At 41.9% G+C, this 24,475-nt stretch overlaps 4 protein-coding genes across 4 annotated transcripts in view; 2 read left to right on the top strand and 2 right to left on the bottom strand.

The window, feature by feature from the left end:
- Positions 1-24,475, top strand: part of Atac3 (Ada2a-containing complex component 3) — a 215,746-nt gene that overhangs the window by 29,021 nt on the left and 162,250 nt on the right. The gene's annotated exons all lie outside the window — the stretch shown is intronic.
- Positions 4,023-4,883, bottom strand: LOC135714359 (collagenase-like). Its single transcript, XM_065237707.1, has one exon. It carries the CDS (start codon positions 4,866-4,868, stop codon positions 4,077-4,079), a length of 792 nt encoding a protein of 263 aa, XP_065093779.1. The 5' UTR covers positions 4,869-4,883; the 3' UTR covers positions 4,023-4,076.
- Positions 18,063-18,936, bottom strand: LOC135714381 (collagenase-like). Its single transcript, XM_065237729.1, has one exon. It carries the CDS (start codon positions 18,878-18,880, stop codon positions 18,107-18,109), a length of 774 nt encoding a protein of 257 aa, XP_065093801.1. The 5' UTR covers positions 18,881-18,936; the 3' UTR covers positions 18,063-18,106.
- LOC135714380 (collagenase-like) lies at positions 19,303-20,318 on the top strand. The gene has a single exon (XM_065237728.1). It carries the CDS (start codon positions 19,387-19,389, stop codon positions 20,158-20,160), a length of 774 nt encoding a protein of 257 aa, XP_065093800.1. The 5' UTR covers positions 19,303-19,386; the 3' UTR covers positions 20,161-20,318.

Below are 24,475 nucleotides of genomic sequence, written 5' to 3'. Positions count from 1 at the left end.
TTTGACTACCCAGCCATGCAATAGTCTCATTCCGTGCCTTATGGCAACTTGATGATTCTATTGCGCTCATCTTTTGGCACCACCCAGGGGAGACTTGGTCCTGTACCCAATGCTTAACTTATCTCCATTCCACTCAGCTACTCGCAATTTCTTGTGATATAGTGGGCGGAATATTATTATATGAGACAATTCAATGCAGACGTCTTTCCAAATTTGGCACATCGACAGGTAATCGGTGAGTTACCACGATAGTTGCTATTCAACAACTCGACAACGTCCCATCGTCAACGCCTGCTATGAGAATTTCCCATTGCATACGTCTACGAAATGACGTCATCGAGCTATCGATCAACTACCCTGGTTATCGCCTGGTACCTTATAGCACGATGCTAGGAGGCGAACCGGAAGAATCGATGAGCTACCTCTCCCCCAATCGACTAAATTTTCAATAGCGGTCAAAAATATCCATTAGTACCGTCCCAATGACGCGTTCATCTAGATAAAATAGATAAACAGCAGATTTTTAGCGATGGGTCCAATCTAAGGTCTATATGGTCATCTATATGGGCCAACATTAGATCCATTTCTCCTATTTAAGTTTTTCTTATAATAAAAGCTGCTAATGTTGTACTTGTTGTACTGTTGAACTGATCAGAAATGGTTTAATTTACACAAAATTGAGGAATTAGAACGAAATAACACATTGTCATATGATGATTATTTTACATTATTCGCTTTGCTCGAATGTTGTTGTACCATTTGTGTTGTGTGAGAAAGACGACGGTAGAACATGCCTGTACGAATACAAACAGGCTGTCGCGCATGATAACGAAGCGAGTGCACGCTAACTTGAAAGTACCCATTAATGGTTGAAAAAGACCCATTTTGAAGAAAAGTGGCTTAACTCACTAAATGAGTAAATTTTTTACCCATTAATGAGTATCTGTTACCCATTAATGAGTAATTGTTAATCATTAATGGGTAACAGATACTCATTAATGGGTAAAATTGTTTAATCATTAATGAGTTAAGCCACTTTTCTTCAAAATGGGTATTTTTTTACTCATTAATGAGTACTTTCAAGTTAGCGTGTGTAGTAAAATACGTCAACTGTTTCAACCCCTGGTCTTGCTCATATCCTGTTCGCCCAGGGGTGGTCACTCTACACACTTATTTAGCACCAATTTTTTTTCATTGTGCCTCAAGTAAGCCGCGCTGTGCTGGCAATGCTTACAGTGCCAGTCATCGAACTGACTGGGTTTGAGAAAAATAACATATTTGGAGACCCGGTATTTTGACAGCTTGAATGTTTTGTTTTTCTTGCCGAGAAAATAATAGACCGGGAGAATGCAATCCTAGGAACGAAACTTTAGCTGCGCGATGTATTTGCCTAGGAATATGACAAGATTTGCGAAACGTACAACCATAGAGGTAGCTCTAAGATTAGAAGGTCCCGAATAAACGTGCTCAACTTTTTGGCTCAGCTCTGGTACTATCTTCGGTCCCAAGCTAATCGATTCACCCCTCGAAACATAGGAAAATCCAACAACCCCTTCTTTTTGTCTGTCAAACTTTCATAGCGAATCAAAACAAACATAGAGTAGTACTAGAATTTTGACTAGAATGGAGTACGTTAATCGATTTGCTTGGGACCAATAGGCTAGTCAAGTAGTGAGCTAATTTAAAATCGTTAGTTTCCACCGGTTGGTATCATGACGACTAGCTCCAGCCAGATGGTATTTCTGACTGCTAAAATGCTTGGGCATTGCCTTCCGGACATAAGTCCACACTAAGCTGCTCTCTAGATAAATAACAGATTGAGCCCAAACGATGGGAAATGTGGTCGGGTTTAACTCTGGGTTACGATTGTGATCACGGAGCAGGAGGGTATCATGCGTCCGGAAGGCATGAGATTTTTACCGAAAATTAGAGCGATTAGATTTCTTGGAGGAACACAATTGGTGAATATGGGATTGATTGAGTGGGGTGATGTTTTGCATGAAATGTTGACCATTCTTAGCACAGTAGTGAGTCCTCTAATTTGGTATGTGCAATAATCAGAATGTGTGAGCTGTCTTTTGAGGAATCCATGGTGGGACAAGCGAAAATTAACGGTTTTTACGGTTTCCAAAAATTTGATTGTGGCAACAACAATGATTGAATCAAATTTTGACACATGCACACTGCGCAGGCGCAGTAATAGTGCAATGTTGCCGGACACTTTAAATAACACAACAAATCTTAATCATGGGTGCCAAACAGTGGCACACTGTGCGGAGTGACCATCCCCATCTGCACCATATTCCTTCAACAGCGTTGTTTATTTTTCTGTCATGAGTCAATTCAAAAACAAGATCAATGGCAATCAAAATGAGTGCCTGGCCACATTGGGGGAGTGCCCAATGGGGTTAGTTAGATAGTTTTCTTTATAAAAGAAGCTTTCAGTGCCAAGCTTTCAGAAGCCAATGACAAAAAATTGTAAGATCGGCTTTTGAGCAACGACTGCAGTGAATTGGACGCAACAAGTGACAACCAAAGGTATAATGGTCCCACGTTGTGTAAGGTGAGGTGACACGCTCCGTGTAAATCAAATGGAGAGGTCACTCACTCGAGATGGCACCATCACTTCCCTGTCACCTTACCTCCGACGCCGCGCAAAATAGGCCTAATTTCCCGGTGAATACTGGTTATTAGATTCAAACCGACCGGAAACGTGCCAAACCCAACATGTTACGCAAAATATTACATGAAAATTCAAAATCAATGGAAGTAGACATGACTAGTGTTGAAAGTGGTCACCGTAGACGACGCATTTTCGGTGATATTCGGCTGCCTTTGCATCCGACACTTGCAAAACAAGCTATAAGTACAGTATCAAACTAAAATTTCATATGACAGTCTCTTTCATACGACAGTGTCGCCGAGGACCGTCACGATTTTGATAATTTTGGTTTTGCTCGAATGTTGTACGAGTGTACGAATAAAAACAGACTGTCGTGCACAACAACGAAGCGAGTGGAGTAAAAAACGTCAATCGTTTCAACCCCTGGACATGAGTGCCCTAGACCACATTTACGGGGAGTGGCCAATGCAACAGAAAAAAAAAGAAAGGTAATATCAAGAGTGAATTTTCAAATAGCCGTCTCTCCTCTTGTAAACAAAAAAGGTTCAAACGTCGAAACTTGACGTAATTCGTCTACATTGTATGAAGATGTCGCCAGTAGGATCGACACCGATTATGAAGGTACCTGAAATTTATGTTAAAAAACTACTTTCACGAAAACTATACAACTGTGCAATGCATTTATTACACTCCAACTTACACAAATTTACCACCGTTCGGTCCGGCAAATACCAATTCGTATCCGCTGAAATTTGCGAAAAAGTTGCGAACGATCAAAAATGCCATTTATGTTCACATCAATCTATCTAAACCTAATTCGCTCGCAATTTCTCGCAAAAAAAAAAAAAAACAACAAGCAATCAATGACGCTTCCACACCGGATCATTTTACAGTGATTTCCATCTCGTCTCTTCGATTTAGGTGTTGCTTTCTTTTCTGGTCGACACACTTTCGTTTCAGTGTTTCTTTTTTGTTAAGTAAGATAGGTTGAGAAACAAAAATACGGAAAAAAAATTGTACACTACCTCGAGATCTACAAAATACGTCTAAATTGTTAAAGTTTGTTGAAAGTGAACTGTCGTTTATATCGGTTGCGAAAACTGAAAATCGGGAACCACTTCCGAAGCAAAATAAAAAGTATGAACGCTTTTAATACGAGAAGTTTAAAGGAATCGCATCGTTTTTTTTCCTTTCTTTAGAACGACAAGTTCGGCGTTAAAAGTCGTTCACTCTTCATGGTCTTACTTTCCTTCAATGGGGGTGTAAATACTAGGCAATAGGAGAAGATACTGTGTATAGCCTCTAAGATGATATATTATATATACTTCTAAAGAAATTCGCCTAAAAAGCCTATAAAAACAGATTAAAAAAAGAACTACTACTAATAAACACGAGCTAGCCAATCATTTTTCAAGAAGATATGAGAAACGTCCTTTCCGGTTTCCGGGTGCTTTTACTGTGCGTCGCCACCTTCCGGTGCAGACATTCCAGTTTTCTCGCGAATCCAATCGGCAAACTCCGTCACTCGAGCGAAGGCAACTGGCAGTTTCTTCTCGCAGCCGATCACGTGGCCAAAACTGACCACACCGATCAGGGTCTTGTCGTCATCCAAAACCAACGGTCCACCGGAGTCTCCATTGCACGTAGATTGCTGATCACCGCGGCAGCACAAAGTGGTTGGCTGAATCGAACTCGGGTAGACCAATCTGCATTCGTTGTTGCGAATTACTTGAATCGTAGCGTACTGCAGCCGCTGAGCTACACCGCCCATATCCCTCGTCTTACCCCAGCCGCTAACCGTGGCCATTTTTCGGTTGTAGTCGTCGTGTCCCGTGGGAAGCTGAACCGCTTGGATGCGATTGCTAAACTGCACTCTTTGCGGAAGTTTAATGACGGCGATGTCATTGGAGGCATCCTGCCCATTGTAGTCTTCATGCTGGATATACTCGGTAGAATTCATCACCACCCGTCCGTCGTCTTCTGTGCTCTTGAGGTTGATGGTCCCCATGGTGATTTCGAACGAGGAAGCGTCCTGCACACAATGGCCAGCCGTTAGGATCCATTCTTCGTTGAGGACACTTCCACCGCACAGAGCTCGACCGTTTGGAGTATCGATCTTCAACAGCGCTTGATACGGAAACTGTCCAAGTTCCGCGTCCTTTCCATTGATGATACGGGACTCCTCCGATGGGGCAGACCTCACCGAAACACCCAGAGCCAGTAAAGAAATTACCCAGGTAATCATGACTTTTCGCCTTAGAATGCAGTACCGAACTGAGACTCCACAACCGTGAGTGTTGGGTTAATAACGCCTGGTAATTAGTTCAACTGAACAGTAACCAGTCATTTGCATATGACATGAATTATGCTGCATAAAAACGTGTGTTCAGTGTCATAATTGAATCGCTATCGGAAGCTTCACGCACTAGACCCGTTTCGGGAGGTGCACTATCGTTTCCTACGCCACGCCAGGGGACGACGAAGACTTGATAACACGGTGATTGTGCCAATTTTATGGTGACATTCGTTTTCTGCCAATCCATTGAAGCGGCCGACGCGATTAAGAATGAACAGCGGTGCTGCTCAAGGTAGTTGAATTTGAAGCTTACAGAAGGCGTATTCTCTGAACTTTGAAGAGGTTAGGTTAGGTTTCTTTATTAACTTTGAAGAGGGTTGTTTGATTAGTTGATTGCATATTCCCTTTTAGTTGAACTTGGTGATGGTGATGCTAATGGTCTGCCTTCTCATCCTTTGACCCCGGTAATTACAAAGCTCTTGATACGAGTTAAGAATAAGCTTTGGTTTTCGCATTAACTACTTATAGGTGCGTTTTTTATTTTCTTAAAGTTTTAGTTGAATTCTAGTAAGGTGAACGGGGTAAGATGGCCACTAGACTGATGCAATAAAAAATTAAGTCAATAAATTAATTATAAAGGTGACATAAAATAAAAACAAAATTTCCATTATATATAAAAATGTGTTAACCTTACTCCACAATGCTTAAAAGGTCGCAAGTCGGGTCCTGAGTAGCATCTCAAAATTTAAACTTGTTTGGTTAGAAACTGACTGTACACAATCAATTTGAAGTTTGTATGAGAATTACTATGAAAAATCTAAACTTTTTGTTCATTGCCATCTACACTATTTCTATATTGCTCTTAGAGAAAGTTTAATAGTTTTTATTGCAGGGAATTTTTAAAGCTACAACTTTGCGGAAGGTAGCTTTTTAGTGAAACGACAAATGAAGTAGTTATTAATAATTCAAGGGGTTAATAATCTTATTACATGATCAAGTAGCTGCTTTATGGGTGGGCAACACTGTATTGTGCAGTGTGACATAGTGTAGCCACCATGATTTTTGTGTTCTATTTCACGGGTCAGAAACATCACTGCTGAGCAGTTGATTTAGCATGAACATAAGACATAAGTGTCTTGTACCATTGATAATTTTTGCTCCTTGAAGGCCACCCACAATGGAAACGTTTGCGTTCCTTTGACGTGAATTTGAAATACAACTCATGAGTTAACTGTCAAATCCACGCAAACGCAATGTATCCATTGTGGGTGGCCCTTAACATTTGATCAAAAAGTGGTAGTTAGTAAAATTGTGGCTGAAATAATTTCATACAACCTCAGCTATCAACACTTGTTATAAACTATTATAATTAATGGATAGGAAGGGGCTTACTCCGTTAAACATAATGCCGTTTGGCATACAGTCGTTTGGCATAATAGTCGTTAGACATAACAGGCGTTGGATATAATTGTCGTTTGACATAATGTCGTGGAAAGTGTTACTATAATATTGTATAACATTTTACCTCTATTTGCCATCTTAAAAGATATTAATATCGCTTTATTTGTTTTAATCATTAAGACAAACGGTGGTATCACATTTATCGGGATGCCGTTTCCCGAAGTGATATTTATCGCAATAATACATTTCCTGGAATGATACGTTTCCCGGAATTATGAATGGGCCATTCATCGGAGTACAATTTATTATTTTTAGTAAAATATTTAAAGATGAAAATACAGTGCTTCCCCGATTTTGTCAGCTTTTTTTTTTCCCAATTGTGTCAGCCTGAAGATTTTGCTGAACTTTTTGGTTTTTAAGCATGTATTGTCAAGCATTTTGCTCCAAATAGCATAGCATAAATCAGGTTGCACAATGTAGTACACACTTAGTTTTTTCTACCGAGCTCGGCTGTCCAAATCTCGGCAAAAATAAGTTTCACTGAGATCTCAGCAAAAGTGACATTTGATTGCTGAGTCTCGGATAATGCTTTGCTGAATCTCAGCAAACAATTGAAATGTTTGCTGAGATCTCAGTAAAACTTTTTTTTTGACGGGATTTGCACAGCCGAGCTCAGTAGAAAAAACTAAGTGTGTAGGTGGTACGAGCTCCAAACTGTTGTTAAGAAGGAGACCCACCTTCGTCCGTTGCTGTTAGATAGTAATTTGTGATTAATTACTACCTCTTAGATAAAGGATATGTCTCCCTCCAACAGACCAGAGCTGTCCTGGCCACGTCCTTGCATCTGGTGGGGAAAGGGGAGGAATGTTAGTCCGACACTTACTTAAGAGAGATGCAGAGAACTCTACGACCCCTCATAAGTGTCACGGGAAGGGTGTATTTTTGTTAGTAGGGAGGGTAAGCCATAGGATACGCCCAGCCGGCGTTGCTGGCAATCGTTGTATCAAGCATTTAATAACTGAAAGCTGTTAGTAGTTTATCTGTCCGTTACCTAATCATATTATTCAAAACAGTCTTCAGATTTTGGAATTAAGAAACGTTATCAGCTCGATCATGTTGCTTTTTTTTGACTTTAAATGATATATATTTCTTGAATGTGTGTGGTTTACATGTATAACTTATCAAGTGACACAGATGCGTCTTTTCAACTTTAGTTCCTTTGAAATTTCAATTATTATTAATTACAGTTCCTAGTCCTATCAGGCCTGTTTTAGAGAATTACCACCTTGGTGTTTTAAATTTGAAAAAGGAGACTACTTATAACTACTATTTACAACTATAACTAACCTACAACTACTATATACACCTAATCTACTATATACAAATTGCTTATCAAAACATGTTCTGATAAATTACATTTTTGTGCAAATTTAGTCTTAATTTCGTTAATTCTGGAATCTATTTTGGCAATGCCTGCCTGTTCATATAAATTTGTTATTCTAGTGTCGAAAGGACGATCAAGAACCATCCTCAGCACTCTATTCTGAGCGACTTGGATTTTGTTTCTGTAAGTCTGTGCACATGATTCTCACACCGGAGCTGCGTAAAGGATCGCAGGTGCTATGATTTGTTTGCAGACGGCCAGTTTGTTCACCCTTGAGAGGCGGGACACAGCGGTTACAGACACCTAACCAAGGCAGAATACTTAACTACAGTTTTCTCTACATGCGCACGGAAGAGGAGCTTTTCATCGAACAACATCCCGAGATAGGTTACTTCGGCAGACCACTCAACCCTTGTGCCATCCATGATTACAGTACAAGATGGAGCCGGTTTCAGTTTGGGCGATTGTCGATGGAGGAACATGATCGCTTGTGTTTTGGAGGCATTGATTTTAATTTTCCACGTGGTGGCATACCCGAGCAAAGTTAGAGATCAAATTGAAATCAGAATTTGCTGTTATGATGTAACTTACTTTGAATACTCCATTTGATCTCATTTTGGTTGACTTAACGGTTAACACATCAAAAATGAGAGCAAAATTTTACACTGTTGAATCAAACGGAAAACTAATCCTGCTTTCAATGAAATCAATTTGATTACTGATTTTGCATTCATAATGTTTGACTGAATACGGGCCTGGTGTAAATGGTTAGCATCCAAGCTTCTCACGCTGAAAGACTTGAGCTCAAATGTCACCTCGGGTTGGTTGCGAATGACCTAAAATGTGTTAAACAAAACAATTAAATAATAATCGTTAGTTCAACGACAGATAAGCTTAACTTAAATCTTAAACAAGACGTTAACAGCAGAACTTCAAGTTAAGTTGCTTTCATTTAAAATGTCTTGACTGCATAATGAAAGCACAATATGATATCAGACTAATGTCGTGACAATTGAAATCAAAATGAGTATTCATTATGATAGGAACTGCAATCTTTAATATCGATTTGCTTTCATTTTGTTAACCGACTTTGCTCGGGTAATCAGCAAAGGCGTTAAGACATCGTTGAAGTTTGTTCGTTATTTCGCGAGGCATCCTTCTTTGACGGCTATTGCGGTATCATCTGCGAACAGGAAAAACACGCAACCGTCTCCAAGGGGAGGAATGTCGGAAGTGTAGATGCTGTAAAGCAAGGGGCCCAGCAGACTGCCTTGCGGGACTCCTGCTGGGATGGAAAACGTGTCTGAAAGACAACCATTCAACGATACCTTAAACGACCTTTGCTGGAGGTAGTTACGGGTGATTTTAACCAGATGTAATGGAAAGTTGAAGTTACAAAGCTTGTATACAAGCCCATTGTGCCAGACATTATCAAACGCTTTCCCAACGTCTAACAAGGCCATGGCTGTGGACTTGGATACAGCTTTGTTACTTCGGATGTTATTCATCACCCGCACTAGCTGGTGATTGGTGGAGTGCCCCTTTCTGAACCCAAACTGTTCCGGAAGGAGAATGTTATTTTCCTCGACAAACTTGAGCAAACGATTGAGAATGAGTTTCTCGAACAATTTGTTCAGCGCTGAAAGGAGGCTGATTGGTCTGTAGCTTGAAGGAAATGTCGGATCCTTTCCGGGTTTGCGGATTGGTATGATTTTTGCTACTTTCCAGATGCTTGGAAAGTAGTGCAGTTCCAAACATCTGTTGAACATAGCGGTTAGAAGAGACTGCACTTTCATGCTGAGTCTCTTCAAGATCAAGTTGAATATACCGTCAAACCCGGGAGCCTTCATGTTCTTGGTGCATTTCAGCGCTGAGCAAATCTGTTGTACTGTAATCATATCCGCCGGAGGCACGACACAAGGGGAGGCATCTAGGTTTTGAACGCATTGCGCAACCTGATCTTCGAGCGGACTTTGGATATTCGAGCCAAGCAAATGCGAAAAAGCGACATCGCATTTGCTTTCTCCTGTGGGGTGATTAAAAGCCGATCGTCGTCATTTTTGACTTTGAGAGGTGGAATGGGTTTGGGATGAGTTTTCAGGACCTTGGCTACCTTCCAGAATGGTCTGGAGCGGTCGTCCAGATTCTGGACAACACGCCCGAAACTTCCATTTCGGAGTGAGTCCATTCTGGAAGCAATCTGTCTGTTCAGATCGGCCATTTCACGTTTTTTGCCCAGATCTCCAGTCCTCTGAAACTGGCGTCTACGAACATTTCTCAGGCGAATCAAAAGTTGGGTGTGGGAATCAATGGCAATAAACTTACCCCTCACAGGAACTCGTCGGACGCACACCTCGTCGGCCACGGTTATGGCTTGGTGGAGTCCGTCCAACGCTCGGTCGATGTCCTCCACGGTGTCAAGCGAGGGGTTGTCGATGATGTGCCTGTCTACCACGCGTCCAAACTGGGCCCAGTTTACGCGATGGTAGTCCTTGCGCAGGCTTGAAGCAGGAGCCACGTTGCAGCCCAGTTCAGCCACCACCGGTTGGTGGTCGGAGCTGAGTTCGTTCAAGGCTACCGGCTTGGACAAGCCGATATTTGTCAGGAATAGGTCTAGCGTCTATGGGTTGCCCGCCGGTGAGATGAATGTTGGTTCATCCCAAAACCAAACGGAGTACAGCCATAGAGGTAACTCTAAGACCACTGGGTCCCGAAGAAAATCATTATTATTTTTGGCTCACTCAGTACCAGAACAACGGTCCCAAGCAGTCCCAAGCTATTTCACTCACCCCTGCATGTTCTGCATGAATCCACACACCCCTGATGTTATCTGTCAAACTTTCATAGCGAATCAAAACAAACATAGTGTAGTAATAGAATTTCAACTAGAATAGGGTACGTTAATCGTTTGCTTGGGACCAATAGGCTACTAAAGTGGTGAGCCAATTTAAAATCGTTAGTTTCGTATTGATTGTTGGTACAGCCCAGGTTGTGAGTGGTCGACAGGAGACGACCATTCTGGTTCTGCTGGTAGTTCCGCCAGGCCTCATGGCGAGCATTCAGATCTCCTCCAACTACGAAGCGGGAACCGGTACGGGTGATGGTGGACAGGTCCTTCTTAAATTTAGCCGCTAGCCCACTGCTGGCGGCACACTGTCGAGGGCAGTAGACGGCGATGAACTGGACGTATCCAGTCGACGACTCCACCTCCACACCAAGGGCCTCGATGATAGAGGTGCGGATATGGGACAGAGTGTGGTATTTTATTCCTTTCTTGACGACGACCGCAACACGACCCCCTGGAGCTGGTGCGATCAAGCCGGATAAAGTTGTGGTCAGGCAACCAGAAGCTGTCGCCGGACTTTAGATGGGTCTCGGTTAGAAGGCCCTGCCCAGCAAGCATTCCAGGTGGCGATAGTTAGCGGTTTAGACGCCATACTGGATGATGAACTTACCGAGCACTTGGATCTGTTCGGGCTTATTGCGGCACTTACGAAGAGCACCGGACATGTTGACGAAAATTTCCATCAGTTCATCCGCTGAGAACAGATCAGGGTTGTTGTTTTGCGCTGTTGGTTGTCTCCAGAATCCAGGGGGGGTATGGAGAGCTTTGGCCAGCAGAATCACCGGAAGTTGCTTGAGTGGGATGCACCCGCGAATTCGCTTGCCTTTGCTGAGGAGCACGAAGAGGCGGGAAATCCTCCGTCCGAAATGCCGGGACTTTGTCCTTCGATCATGTTGCTCCTTTGCGCTTGAAAATGTTTGTTGATCCTAAACATATGCACAATTCTCATGTGTAAAAAGTTATTAATAGTATATGGAATCGTAGATTAGGATGAAGACTCGCCCTTGGCCTAACTCCCACTGTCTGGCAGTGGCATTATGGATACAATCTGCCTGCAATAATTTCTTATGAATGCAAGAAGCTTGAACCTGGCAGTTAGAAGGTGACAGCTCTACCGCAGCTACAACAGCCCATTTCAAGAACGCAAGCATTCCGAAGCTATTTTCACACACGCTCCAATACATTCTCGATGCAAATATACACAGTTGATAATGTACTGAAACTTTCAATCAAGCAGTAGTGCAATACTTGATTGACGCGTATTTAGTAAGTTTTGAAAATATCGTCTTGAATTAGATGGATATTTCCTATCGAGGACAGAGGAATGAAAAGGTAAATAAACTTAGCTGAGCGTAACTACGCGTAGGTTAGGACCAGTCTTGTAAGCGGTCACGGTAGTCGACACATTTTCTGTGATAATCGACTGTCTTTGCCTCCGACACTTACAAAACAAGCTATCATAGTACAGTACCAAACTCAAATGTCATTTAACATGCTCTGTCATACGACACTGTCACCTAATACCGTCACGAATGTATGTATTTGTGTTTTTCTCATAATAAGAGCTGCTGATGTTGTGCTTATGTGAATTCTGAAAATTGCAAGCAATGATGTCCTAGGAATAACATTTCTGATCATAAATGGTTTAATTTACACCAAATTGAGGAATTAGAACCAAATCACTCATGTCATATGATAGTTATTTGATAATTTTCTTTTTGCTCGAATGTTATTCTACCGGTTGTGTTGTGTGAGAGAGACGACGGTAGAGCATGAGTGTACGATTACAAACAGACTGTCGCGCACGACAAAGAAGCGAGTGTCGTAAAAAACGTCAACTGTTTCAACCTCTGGTTAGGACAGTCGGTACCACATGCAACGGATAAGAATTTGAAAATTTTCACTTAATGCACTTTTCAACAACACTACTGTACTTTCAAATTAACCGTCAAGCATTTCGCTCCAAATGATACTTAATTGTTTTGTCGCGACAATAACAGAGGTAACTCAAATAAACCTCAATTACACACTGCACGGCTGCATCGAGTCTCTCCTGATAAAGGTAACTACGTGGCGGATAGAGTTGGGATGGTTGCAATACAAGCTATGGGTAGATACCCCATTCAAGAAGAAGGTTTTGTGATCGCCAAATTTGGACGATGGAGCAGTTCCACGAGACGCTGGTTGGACTTACCGAAGAGCTGATCGGACGAAGACCGGTAGTCATCGGAGGAGACTTCAATGCTTAGGCAATGGAGTGGAAAAACAGATGTGCCAACGCAAGAGGGCACATTCCACCAGCACTTAGAGATCAATCCATTATCAACGTTACTTTATGCGGACTGCAGTCCGTCGGTGGTGGAAAACATGAATTGGAGTGTGTGAAGGATATACCCATAGTGACCATCAGGCAATCCGATATGGCATCGGCCAACGGAATCCTGTGGCAGTACAGAGGATGAGCACATGCGACCTGAAGTGGAAGACGAATTGACAGAATCATTAGGGAGAGCATGTGACACGACCATGCCGAGGAAACTGGAGCTAAATAACGATAACATAAACGAGAAATAAAGCAGAGAACTGTCAACTGAAGCTGGGTCGAGACGCTGCTGCCAACGACGCACACCGTGTCGTGATGACGAAGATCAGATGTCAAGTCATGCCCACTGAAATATGCTTAAAGAACCTGAAATTCATCGTGGAATGACTTTTTTCGAAGCACGATTCAACGACCTGGCCACCTACATCGTACGGAGACGGAGAGTGAGATAACGACGAAGTCACCAACGAGCAACTCGTAGTAGTGCCTGCTGGATACACTCGGAAAACTCTTGGAGAGGTTTCATCCTGAACAGGCTGACGAAATGCACGGAGAGTGAGCAAGGATTGTCGGAGAGGTAGTTCGGATTTTGAAAAGGAAGAGCAAAAGTGGATGCAATTCGGACAGTTGTCGAGAGAGCCCAGAAGGCGTCGAAACAGAAGTGGAGAGGAGATCGATATTACGCTGTGATAACGATCAACGTCAAGAATGCGTTCAGCAGCTCTAGTTGGGAGGCCGACGCTACTTCCAGAACAGGGTTCTGATCTACGACTAGGATCACGGTGGGAATTGCACAATGCTCCATCCTTGGTCCAACGCTATGGAACGTGATTTAAAACGGCGGTCTAACGCTGAAGCTACCCAAACGAGCTGAGATCGTTGGCTTTGCGGACGACGTCGTCTTACGGTAACAGGCAAGACGATGGGATAGATGGAAATGTTGGCGACCGAGGCGGTCGACATGATTGGAAACCTAATGCATGGAGCGAAGCTGCAGATAGCTCACAACAAAAGCGAGGTGGTATTGATCAGTAACTTTAAAGCGCTGAAGCGGTCAGAAATTACCGTTGGGGAGCACGCAATAATCGAGAAGTGCATGTTGAAATGCCTGGGAGTAATGTTTGACGACCGTTTGGCATCAATAGCCACGTAGAATACGCCTACGAGAAGGCAGCGAAGGCCATCAACGCGGAAGCCAGAATCATACCCAACATCTCGGGACGGATCCTGGCTAGTGTATTTACGTTGATACTGATATATGGAGGTTCAGCCTTGGTTGCAGTGCTGAAAACCGAGCGGAATTTAAAGAAACCGAACATTACGTACCGGCTCATCAAGCCGTACGCAAACTTTTCGAGACAACGGTACCCTTCGTTGTAAGAATTGTAAAAATTTATCAGTAATTCCATTAATAGTGGATAAATGTGGTTAAATTTGATTTTAAAATCATTTTGATGCTTAAAATATTGAAAAAGAAAATTTCCCGATTTTGTCAGTTTCCCGTTTTTGTCAGCCTTAAATTTCAGATGGGCCTGACAAAAACGGGAAAGTACTGTATTCCCTTCTTTATCAATGTATTCAAAGAAAGAAATGTTCCCTTCTTAGTCAAAGGAATGAAATGTTCCCTTCTTTAATTAAATATTCAATGGATAAAATGTTCCCTTCTTTATTGAAATAATCGTAAAGAGAAGAATTACGTTCTAGAGACGAAGCGAAAACAACATATCAAGAAGACTGGCAACTCTTCCATTTTCTCGTACGACTGCTATGAGGCAGGTACAATCGCGTCATTTGCCGCTCAAAGGTAAATGCTTGATATGATGTCTTCGGACGAAGGCATAAAATCTCTAATAATGTAAATTAAGAAGAATTACCTTCACGGATAGAAATCTCCTTATACCTTTTGGCAAATTTCTATTGCTGATTATTCATAAAATGTATAAGTCAACTAATAAGCAGACGCCTTGCAAACAGTTAATGAAGATCATGTGACAAATGAAATGTACAAGCGGTCACACATACCTTTTATGCATTCTTATAGGACCTATGTGGTTTATCTTATGGAATGTATAAGGCTGATGTTTTGGCAAAAATGTATAAGTGAAACACATGAATATAATAATTGATTTTCGTTTCGTGTTCATTATTAAAATATCAAACGTGATATAAGTATTCCGAAAAATGGTATATTCCGCAAAATAGGCCAATATTCAAATAAGGAAACTCGAATGAAAATGTACCACACAAAACCAATAGAACCTATTGTTAAAACTAAAATCTATTATAGCAACCATACATTTTATTATAAAAAACAAAAAAAAAAAACTACAATAGAATCTATTGTAAATCAGACTTTTTCAATAGAAAAGTTACCGTATCCATAAAAAGACCTTTTTTTTCGAATTCGATCTCATTAACATACAATTAATTGTTTTTTTTATTGTTCGAAACGTTTATAAGATACTAGTAGACCCGGCGAACTTGGTCTCGCCCAAAATTGAATTTTTGTTTTAAACCATTTCGAGCATTCACGATTCCACCCTAAATTTTGATCGAACATTCGCGGCCTTATGTATGCTACTCTGTTATATATATATATATTATGTTATGTTAAAGAAATGTTTGTTGAGCGGAGATGAACACAACAAAAAAGACAGCTCAAACCGACGATCCGTTCTTGAGTTATACTCGGTCTTATGTATACCACTCTGTTTAATATATATCGGGGAAACGCTCCAGTATTGACCATGTTCCTATACATATTGGCCAGCTTTTACGATATTTCACGTTGTTTACAATTTTGAGATGTTCAGTTGCTTTCAGTTTGTTGGTACAAATCATAATCATGTACACCAAACATGTCGACCACAAAATGCACGAATATTGTAATTTAATCGATTTTCTGATGTGTGGCCAAAATAGGAACCTATGGCTCATACTGGTGCACTTCCCCTATACAGCCAAACGATATAGTGGTTCTCAGAATTTCGTAAACATTGGTAGTTTTGTTATTTATCGCAAAAAAATTAAACCCGTATTTTTTTTTATTTTATCATTGACCATTTCCAAAAAATCGTTTTTTTTTCAATAATGACTTTTCATTTGCCAACGAACAGCGTCGCTACCAGGATGAAAACATCAAACTGAGCGACAAATCATGGAAAGCATTCTTGTAGCTTAAAGCACCGCCGCTATTGAGAACTTCCAGGAAGCACGCCAGCGAAGAGCACCAGTCTTCGTTCAGTAGTCAAGACACCGACAAACCGACATGAATGATGATAGCAAAAACAATATAATTTCTGACCAAAGCACACTACTGACATCTGGCTCCGTGTTCGCGGGAAATATTTAGCAAAGGCATGCACCCGCATGCAAAAGTTATGAATTGGTACGTGTCTGATCTATTCTGGACAAATTATGTTTATCTAGATCAAAAACTCCTATGGTTTTGACAGTTCGGATCACAGTACATTTAAATCGTCCGCTTACGATTTTCGGGCATAAGTTAGAATTAAGTGTCATGTCGGTTTGTCGGTGGTCAAGTGTCACATTCCTAGCGGAGCTATCAAACGGTTATTCTCGCTTTGAATTAATCCGACCGATAAAAAAATGGAAACGGGTCAAACGTCTTTCAGTGTGCAGACCCCTACAGATGACGCTGGAATGGAAAAAGAGGGTGACGGAACTGTCGAAATCGAACGTGTTGCTACAATTTGAGGTAATACTAATAGCGAATTTGTTTATTATTCAGCTCCAACCTGGATCGGGTATCAAGATCGGCTCTGCTTGTTTTCTGACAAACGTCAGTTTGATCGTTTGTTTTTAAAACCTATCTCAGGTTGAGGTTCGCACTGACAAAAAGTTCGGTTTCGCACTGATAATAAACAAATTCGCTATAAGTAAAACCATTAAAACTGAAGAGACTGAATTGGGTAAAGAGGCGACATCTTATCCATTTGACAGGTCTTCTGCTCGATTGGAATAACTTTTCCTATGACTTTCAAAGATAATCGATTGTTCCAATTTTGACATGTCGTCTATTTAAAAAATCAGCCTCTTTAATGAAAACCATTTTCGGCTCTGGCTGGGAACATGGTGATACAGCTTTGTCACTATATGGGCGAGGAGATCGCGGGAGGGAAAAGTGTGGTTTTAGAGCAAATTGTAAACAAACTCGGTCGCTGTCCCATACAAAAATCCAACATGGCTGAATCATGAATTTGACACATTAGAACATATGTAGTCACCTTGGCAGGGAATTTGATTTTAAACAAATGAAGACAATCGAGCTGTCAAAATACCGGGTTGCCAAACATGCCATTATCCACAAATAAACAAAGTCATCACGATGTCATGGCACTGGCGTACAGTTGAGGCACACTGAGAAAGAAGTTGGGTGTGTATAGCAGGCATGGAAAATCATTTACATTCATTTGCCCCTAACTTTTTTCATCAACAGAATTCTGCAAAATGATGTATGGAGTTTTTGTAGGTTTTGTTATTATTGTTATTTTGTTAGCTACAAGTTTTGCGAACAACTCAAATCCGTATCTCTTATGCATGATGAACCAGAGCGAACAGAAGCCACTACTGTTTTTCAGTGAATTTTTTTTACATTCACTTAAAAACAGTAACAAGTTCTGCCCGCTCTAATTCGTGATGCATAAGAGATACAGATTTGAGTTATGGGTAAAAGTTATAGCTAATAACAAAACCTTCTTAAGCTCTATAAATAATTTTGCGGAATGCTGTTGATGAAAAAAGTTAGAGGCATATGAATGAAAATGAATGCATGAAATGAATGTAAATGATTTTCCATGCCTGGTGTAGAGTGACCACCCCTTGACCTGTCTTGAATGATCTCTCCCTATGATCTAGGAACATCAGGGATGAAAACTTATTCTTATTGAGGTCATATTATTATCGTATGGGTCTATATGAGGTTGACGAAGCATTCAATATTTCGTATAAACCTGTTGATTGTTGATACTAGTTAAGGACTAAGAATTTCAATCGCCCAAGATATTCAGCAGTTGTTAAATTTTGAATAACATAACGTTTGACGCGAATCCAATTAAATTCGGAAGAAATATGACGTATCAGTTTCTACACTAGATATTTAGATTACATGCTGTGAAACGAGACAAAAACAAGTGAACTTGCAATGCAACACATTCCTTTATTCAATTTTGTTATTGCCTTCGAACATAACCTCCGACTTTTCCAGTAGTTCTTCACAATCCAGTCTTCTTCTTGATCCAATCAACGAACGATGTCAACCGAGCAAATGCTCCCGGATAACCAAGCTCGCATCCGCTTGCATGTCCGAAGCTGACCACGCCAACCTGAATCTTGCCGCCTTCCAACACCAGCGGACCACCGGAATCTCCATTGCAGGGGGATTCCTTATGGTCTCCCTTAGCACAGAGGGTCGTCTTCTTGATCACCAACGGGCTGTAGGTCTTCGAACACTCGTTATTGGTAATCACCGTCAACGGTGCGTACTGCAACTTATCGGCAACTTTTCCTCCGTTCTTCTGAAGTCCCCAACCGCTGACGACGACCTTAAGATCAGCATAGCTATCGCTTCCGGTTGGAAGTTCCACAGGTTGAACTCGATCGTTGAACTCCACTGGTTTTGGCAGTTTAACAACAGCAACATCATTGGTAGCAAACAGAGGATTGTACTTCTCATGGCGGTAGTATTCCGTTGCAGTCAACACCACACGGCCATCATCCGTTTCGCTATCATAGTCAACCGCTCCCAGGGTAACCTCAAACGAAGTAGCCCCATCCGTACAATGACCGGCCGTCAGAACCCACTGATCACTCAACAAGCTACCACCGCACAGAGCCTGACCTTGAGCAAACTGGATTCGAAGCAAAACTTGGTACGGAAACTGACCCAAGGTCGCTGTTTGTCCGTTCACGATTCGGCCTTGGTCTGCCGATGGGAATGCAGCGGTCAGAGCCACCAGGGATGCAATTAATACCGTCGATGCAAACATTGTGTTGAATTGAAACTGTACCGACGAATCGACAGCCAGATGCTTTTATAGTTCATGCTTCGGAATGATTTAAGCTTTTTTACTATCTTAATTCTTTCCAATAAAGCATTTAAGCTCCCAGACAAGAGAAATGTCTCAGGGAAGGTCGTTTCGACTGTTGAAATAAGTTCGCGAGTCCTTAGCAGAGTTATCCCTAGAAATCCTCTTTCAATTAAAGTCATTCATTTCAACTATCATCGATAAAGCGATGCAGTATTCACCGTTGCCCGCAACAAATAGATAAGTGAAATCTTGACCACTCGACCCACCGCCTGTACTTTCGAACGTAAACACTTGATGCGTATCGATTCTCGAGTGGGCAGTGAGCAGATTCCGTTCACCTGTGGCCTGCTAGACATTCTACACTTCGCGGAAGCAACACTTGAACCCGCGTAGACTTACGGCATTAATCGGACTATAAAAACAAATCTTTGATCGCATCGGAGAATCAGTATTAACCTAACATAATGATTGCATCGACAATAGTAATCGCTTCCCTGGTAGCCCTATCCGCCGCATTTCCATCGGCGGACCTAACCCGGGTCGTCAATGGACAAACTGCTGCCGCGGGTCAGTTTCCGTACCAAGCATTGCTCAAAATTCAGCTTCCGCAGGGTCGTGCTCTGTGTGGTGGGAGCTTAGTGAACGCCCAGTGGGTTCTGACGGCCGGTCACTGTACACAGGGAGCGTCATCGTTTGAGGTAACCCTGGGAGCAGTCGATCTGGAAAGTGAATCGGACGATGGCCGCGTAGTTCTGACCACCACTGAGTACTACCGTCACGAGAAATACAATCCTCTGTTTGCGTCGAACGATGTGGCTGTGGTAAAACTGCCGGAACCGGTACAGTTCAACGAGCGAATTCAGCCTATCCAACTGCCAACCGGAAGTGATACCTACGCAGATCGTAAGGTTGTTGTCAGCGGTTGGGGACTGCAGAAAACCGGAGGAAGTGTCGCGCTGAAGCTGCAATATGCACCGTTGACGGTTATCACCAACAGCAAGTGCACGAAAACCTACAATCCGCTGGTGATCAAGAAAACGACCATCTGTGCCCTAGGGGGTGAGAAGCAGTCCCCTTGCAATGGAGATTCAGGTGGTCCGCTGGTGCTGGAGGGAACTAATGTGCAGGTTGGTGTGGTCAGCTTTGGCCATGCGAGCGGATGTGACCGTGGTTTGCCGGGTGCGTTTGCTCGGCTGACTTCTTTCGCTGATTGGATTAAGAAGAAGACCGGATTGTGAGTGCTCGAGACGCCAGTGGTTCGAAGTTAGAGATGAATTGTGTGTCCCAGTATAATAAAGCAATTAGTTATGCAATTTGAACCTTCCGCGGTTTTTGCTTTTATTTAATACTAGCTGAGTGTGCCCGGCCTTGCTCGGCATTCAATATTAGCTTGAGTTTATGCGCCAATTAAAAGAAAGCATGCTATATTGTACGTACCCCCCCTCCCCTCTCTTATCTGATTGATTGATTTAATTATTATAGAGACTTTCAGCCGTTGCGTTGGCTGGTTCGTCTCTGAAATAGTGTGGGGTCCAGACGGGACCTCATCTAGTTACAAAGTTTTTTGTTTCCTTTTTTATCATGTTAGGAGGTCTATAAGAGGCCTCCTCTAGTTAAATACTGAGGCTGTCAATGTGCTGTCTTTCTTCGGAGTTTTGGTTGTTAAGTTGCTGAGGATCTTGCTTTGGTTTGAGATGTTGGGTTATAAGAGAAAGTCCATTTGTATTGCGGTGGTCGGGATTTTTGCAGGTTTCATATGTGGTCGAAGAGGCCGGCCTCGCGGAGGAAGCCCATTAATGCTGTGATTCTAGTCGGGTCGTTACTCAGTGCGTCCTTAATGCTGCCCGGTATGACGTACAGCTCTCGTGAGCCTTCGTATTGAGTACAGTGGCAGATTATGTGTTCCACTGAACAGTTGGTGCGGCAGAGCTCGCAAAATTTCCGGAACGGGCCGCTCCCTGAAAAGTTATGCGAGACTCTGGTATGGCCTGTTCTGAGTCTTGTCAGGACAACCTGAGTTCGGTGGTCAGGGGGGTCTTGCCATCTTCGTGTGTCAGCCTTCACTTTTCATTTTTTCAGGGCCCCCGATGGGACCTCCTTGGTGAACAGTTGTGGCTCGTCTTCCAGAAGCCGCTAGATGATCCACCTCCGTATAACCACCCCAACAAACAATCGTCTATTGAAGAAACGACTTCTTGGCCATTTTATTCAACTGCATGCTTAATAGTACTTGTACTATTTTAATAATCACTTCTGTTCAGGCTTTGTTCACACAAATCTGGAGAATTTATTCAACCACAACATTGAACTACTTGGTGTTGTATAAGGTATGTCGAGAAGGTTTTATTCGACTTATATGAGTTGTAACAGAGTTTATACGATTTTTTTTTAACTATTCAGCTTTCTTAAAACTGTGATGCTCTGTATACGCTTGATTCTCATGTGAAGTAACGTTTAATTAGACATTATTATACATTTCTTAAACGATTATTCAACTGTAGGAAAATGAACCCGAAAATAAGAAGGACGGGGGACAGGGAAGGGTGTGTTTCTTAAGTGTATTGTATTGCATTATTTCTGACGTGGCTCGCATCACACAGATATTAGAAAATTTATTAAATACTTATACATGTCGCTGCATGGGATTCGAACCATGTACCTTCCGATCACCTGCTGCCTTGTCATCTGAGCTATCCTAGAATTCATCATATGGGCAACTCAATAACTAGCTCCTTCAAGGCCCTGTGGGAATGATGCATTCATTCATCGTTGTTTTAAATGAGACCAATGTTGCCTCTTCACCTCTCCAAGTCGAAAGAAAGGGTGCTCGGTTATATTTTAATTTTAGATCAATGCATTCATTGTCGTGAGTCATGTGATCGATGATTCCAATTTAAATTAATTAGGCGTAGAAAACAAATAAAAAAAATTGAGCTTGGAATTGAACTCATGACCTTCTACTTGGAAAGCGGAAATGGTAACCACTACTCTACTGATTTCGTCTTTTAGTTAGATTGAACCAATGTTGTGGAATAATGAATCTTATACGTCGTTTCTAAAGCATTTACAAGGCATGCGATTAAGTGGTATAAAAGCAATTATGCTGACTGTATTCACCTTTATTCAGCAATATTGTAAGGGGTAATGCAAGGAAATCTAATACTGGAGCTGGAAAACATTTATTAGACGTCTAATAAAGCATCTTATTGAATCAATTGAAAACAATTAAAGTATCAATGTATGTACAAATTACACTTATTCAGTTTGTTATTATATCAAATTTCTGGCGTTGAATTGGAAAGACATTTAACACTTTTACAGCTTTTAATAAGTAAATTAATCGGATCAGAGCAAACAGTGGAATAAATGTGTATCTATCGATCTCAATGAGCTTTTTCAGCACATAATTCGACAACTCTTCTTATTCAGCATTGTACACTGTTGTACAGCATTTATTCAATATATATGCTTATTTGTGACTCTGAATTGTTTGTTGGGTGGTATAAGAGCTATTTTGCTGACTGTATTCACCTTTATACAGCAATATTGTAAAGCAATGTAATGAAATCTAATAATGGAGCTGGAAAACATTTATAAGACGTTTAATAAAGCATTTTATTAAATCAATTGAAAACAGTCGTATTAAAGCGACAATGTATGTGCGAATTACACTTATTCAGTTTTTTATTAGATCAAACTTCTGGTTCTGAATCAGGAAGACAGTCAACGCTTATAAAGCTTTTAATAAGGAAATTAATCATATCAGAGCCAACGGCGGAATAAAGGCGCATCTATCGATCTAAATGAGCTTTTTTCAGCACATAATTCGACATCCTGTTTTATTCAGCATTGTACACTGTTATACAGCATTTATTCAATGTGTATGCTTATTTGTGACTTTGAATTGTTTGTTGGGACGAATGCCGCAGTGGCCCGGAATCCATACAAATGTAGTGTTGCTGGGGGCATATCACTGAATGGCTTGGATCCATGAGTACTTGATAGAGTCTGAGTTGAGGGCTAAAACTACACTTGCGGAGTCCCTAAATACGGCAATCGGCTTGTTTGAGGGAGTGGTAGAGCAGCAATAAAAGCAGATACCGCTTCTGCCGAAAATATAGTGTACTGGTCTGGAAGTCGATGAAGTACGGACATTTGGGGGGCCCGTGATGCCGATGCCAACGGATAGTGTGGTTGCAGTATCTGGTTCTCTGGAGTTCCACGACGGATCTCACAAGTGCCGTAGAGTTGGATCCTGCCTTGAACTTCTTCTTTATCGCCAAGTCGAGAATGGGCCCGGGCAGGTTCTAATCTCTGGTTCCACACCAATGTATGCTAGACACCGGGGGGAGCTCCAGATTGGCGGTGGCTGAAAGGAGTTGTTTGGCCTCGGTAAGGAGGAAAACTCCTTCATCTGAGCCAGCTGTCTTCTCCTCGAAGCTGATTGATCGGTTGCAGATGCTCAACTTTCCACGCAAGCTGCAATTGCAGGCGTGGATGGTAGTAGGCCGGATGAGATACGGATAGCTTGGTGGTATGTAGAGACTAGTTTCGTAATAAATTGTTCGCGAGCGAGACAGGTAACTTCGATTCCATAAAGGAGACGTGATTCTAAAATTGTTCTAGCAACTCGAAGCCGAATGGGCCGGTTACTGTCTGGGTGTCGACCTGCGATGGATCGTAGCAGATTAAGACGTGTCTTGCAGGCGTTCTTGACTTCGTCGAAGTGGGCAGAAAAGGTCAAATATCGGTCAATTCGAACTCCGAGGATACAGGCTGACCTCCTGATGGGAATAGCTGTACCATTGATACAGATGGGAGTGTTAAGGACGGCATGATGGTGAGAGCAGATGTGCACTAGGTTGCATTTTTCGGCTGAGAGTTGGAAGCCAGTCAGTGATGTCCACAGGGAGACTGGCCTTGTGGCAGCGCCCATCTTTCTACATAGTGCCTTTATGGTTTTGTGAGTGATCAGGAGGATAATGTCGTCAGCGTACACAAAAATGTAAATTTCCTTAGGAAGGTTAACGAAAACTCCATTCATACAAATTAAGAAAAGGGTGACTGCGATAACCAAACCCTGTGGTACGCCAGTCTCCTCTCGGAATGTTGCGGAACGGTGGTTTCCCAGAAGTACCTTAAAGGTGCGATTTGCCAAGAAATTCTTCACGAAATGCATCAGGTGCCCGCCAAGGCCCCAATCAGCCATTTCTTCTTCTTCTTCTTCTCTATTTGAGCTATCATTTGACAGCTCCTGGGAAAGGGCAAAGTGACAACGACTATAAAGCCCTATTGATTTATCTCTTCGTAGCGTATTTGGTTCACGCATGGGTATTTAGCTCCAAAAGACAGGTGTCGTTGGTGTTCGGATTACCCAGTAGTCTCCAAACCAACCGTACACACCCCTGGAGTCACCGACGTTTCAAAATCGAATCAAAAAATTGTTAAGAAAAAAGAAAAAACGACTAAATGTCCATTTTAATTTCTCCTAGAAAGTTACAAACTTCGACGTAAAAATTCAAATCTCTGCTGTTGAATAATTCAATTAAAGTA

This window comes from Ochlerotatus camptorhynchus, unplaced genomic scaffold (assembly GCF_037179485.1).
Source record: "Ochlerotatus camptorhynchus isolate MF236.1 unplaced genomic scaffold, CSIRO-AGI_Acam_v1.1 ptg000639l, whole genome shotgun sequence".
NCBI classification, from domain to species: Eukaryota; Metazoa; Arthropoda; class Insecta; order Diptera; family Culicidae; genus Ochlerotatus; species Ochlerotatus camptorhynchus.
The sequence above is the reverse complement of the archived record's forward strand: the minus strand, read 5'-3'. Positions and strand labels throughout refer to the sequence as shown.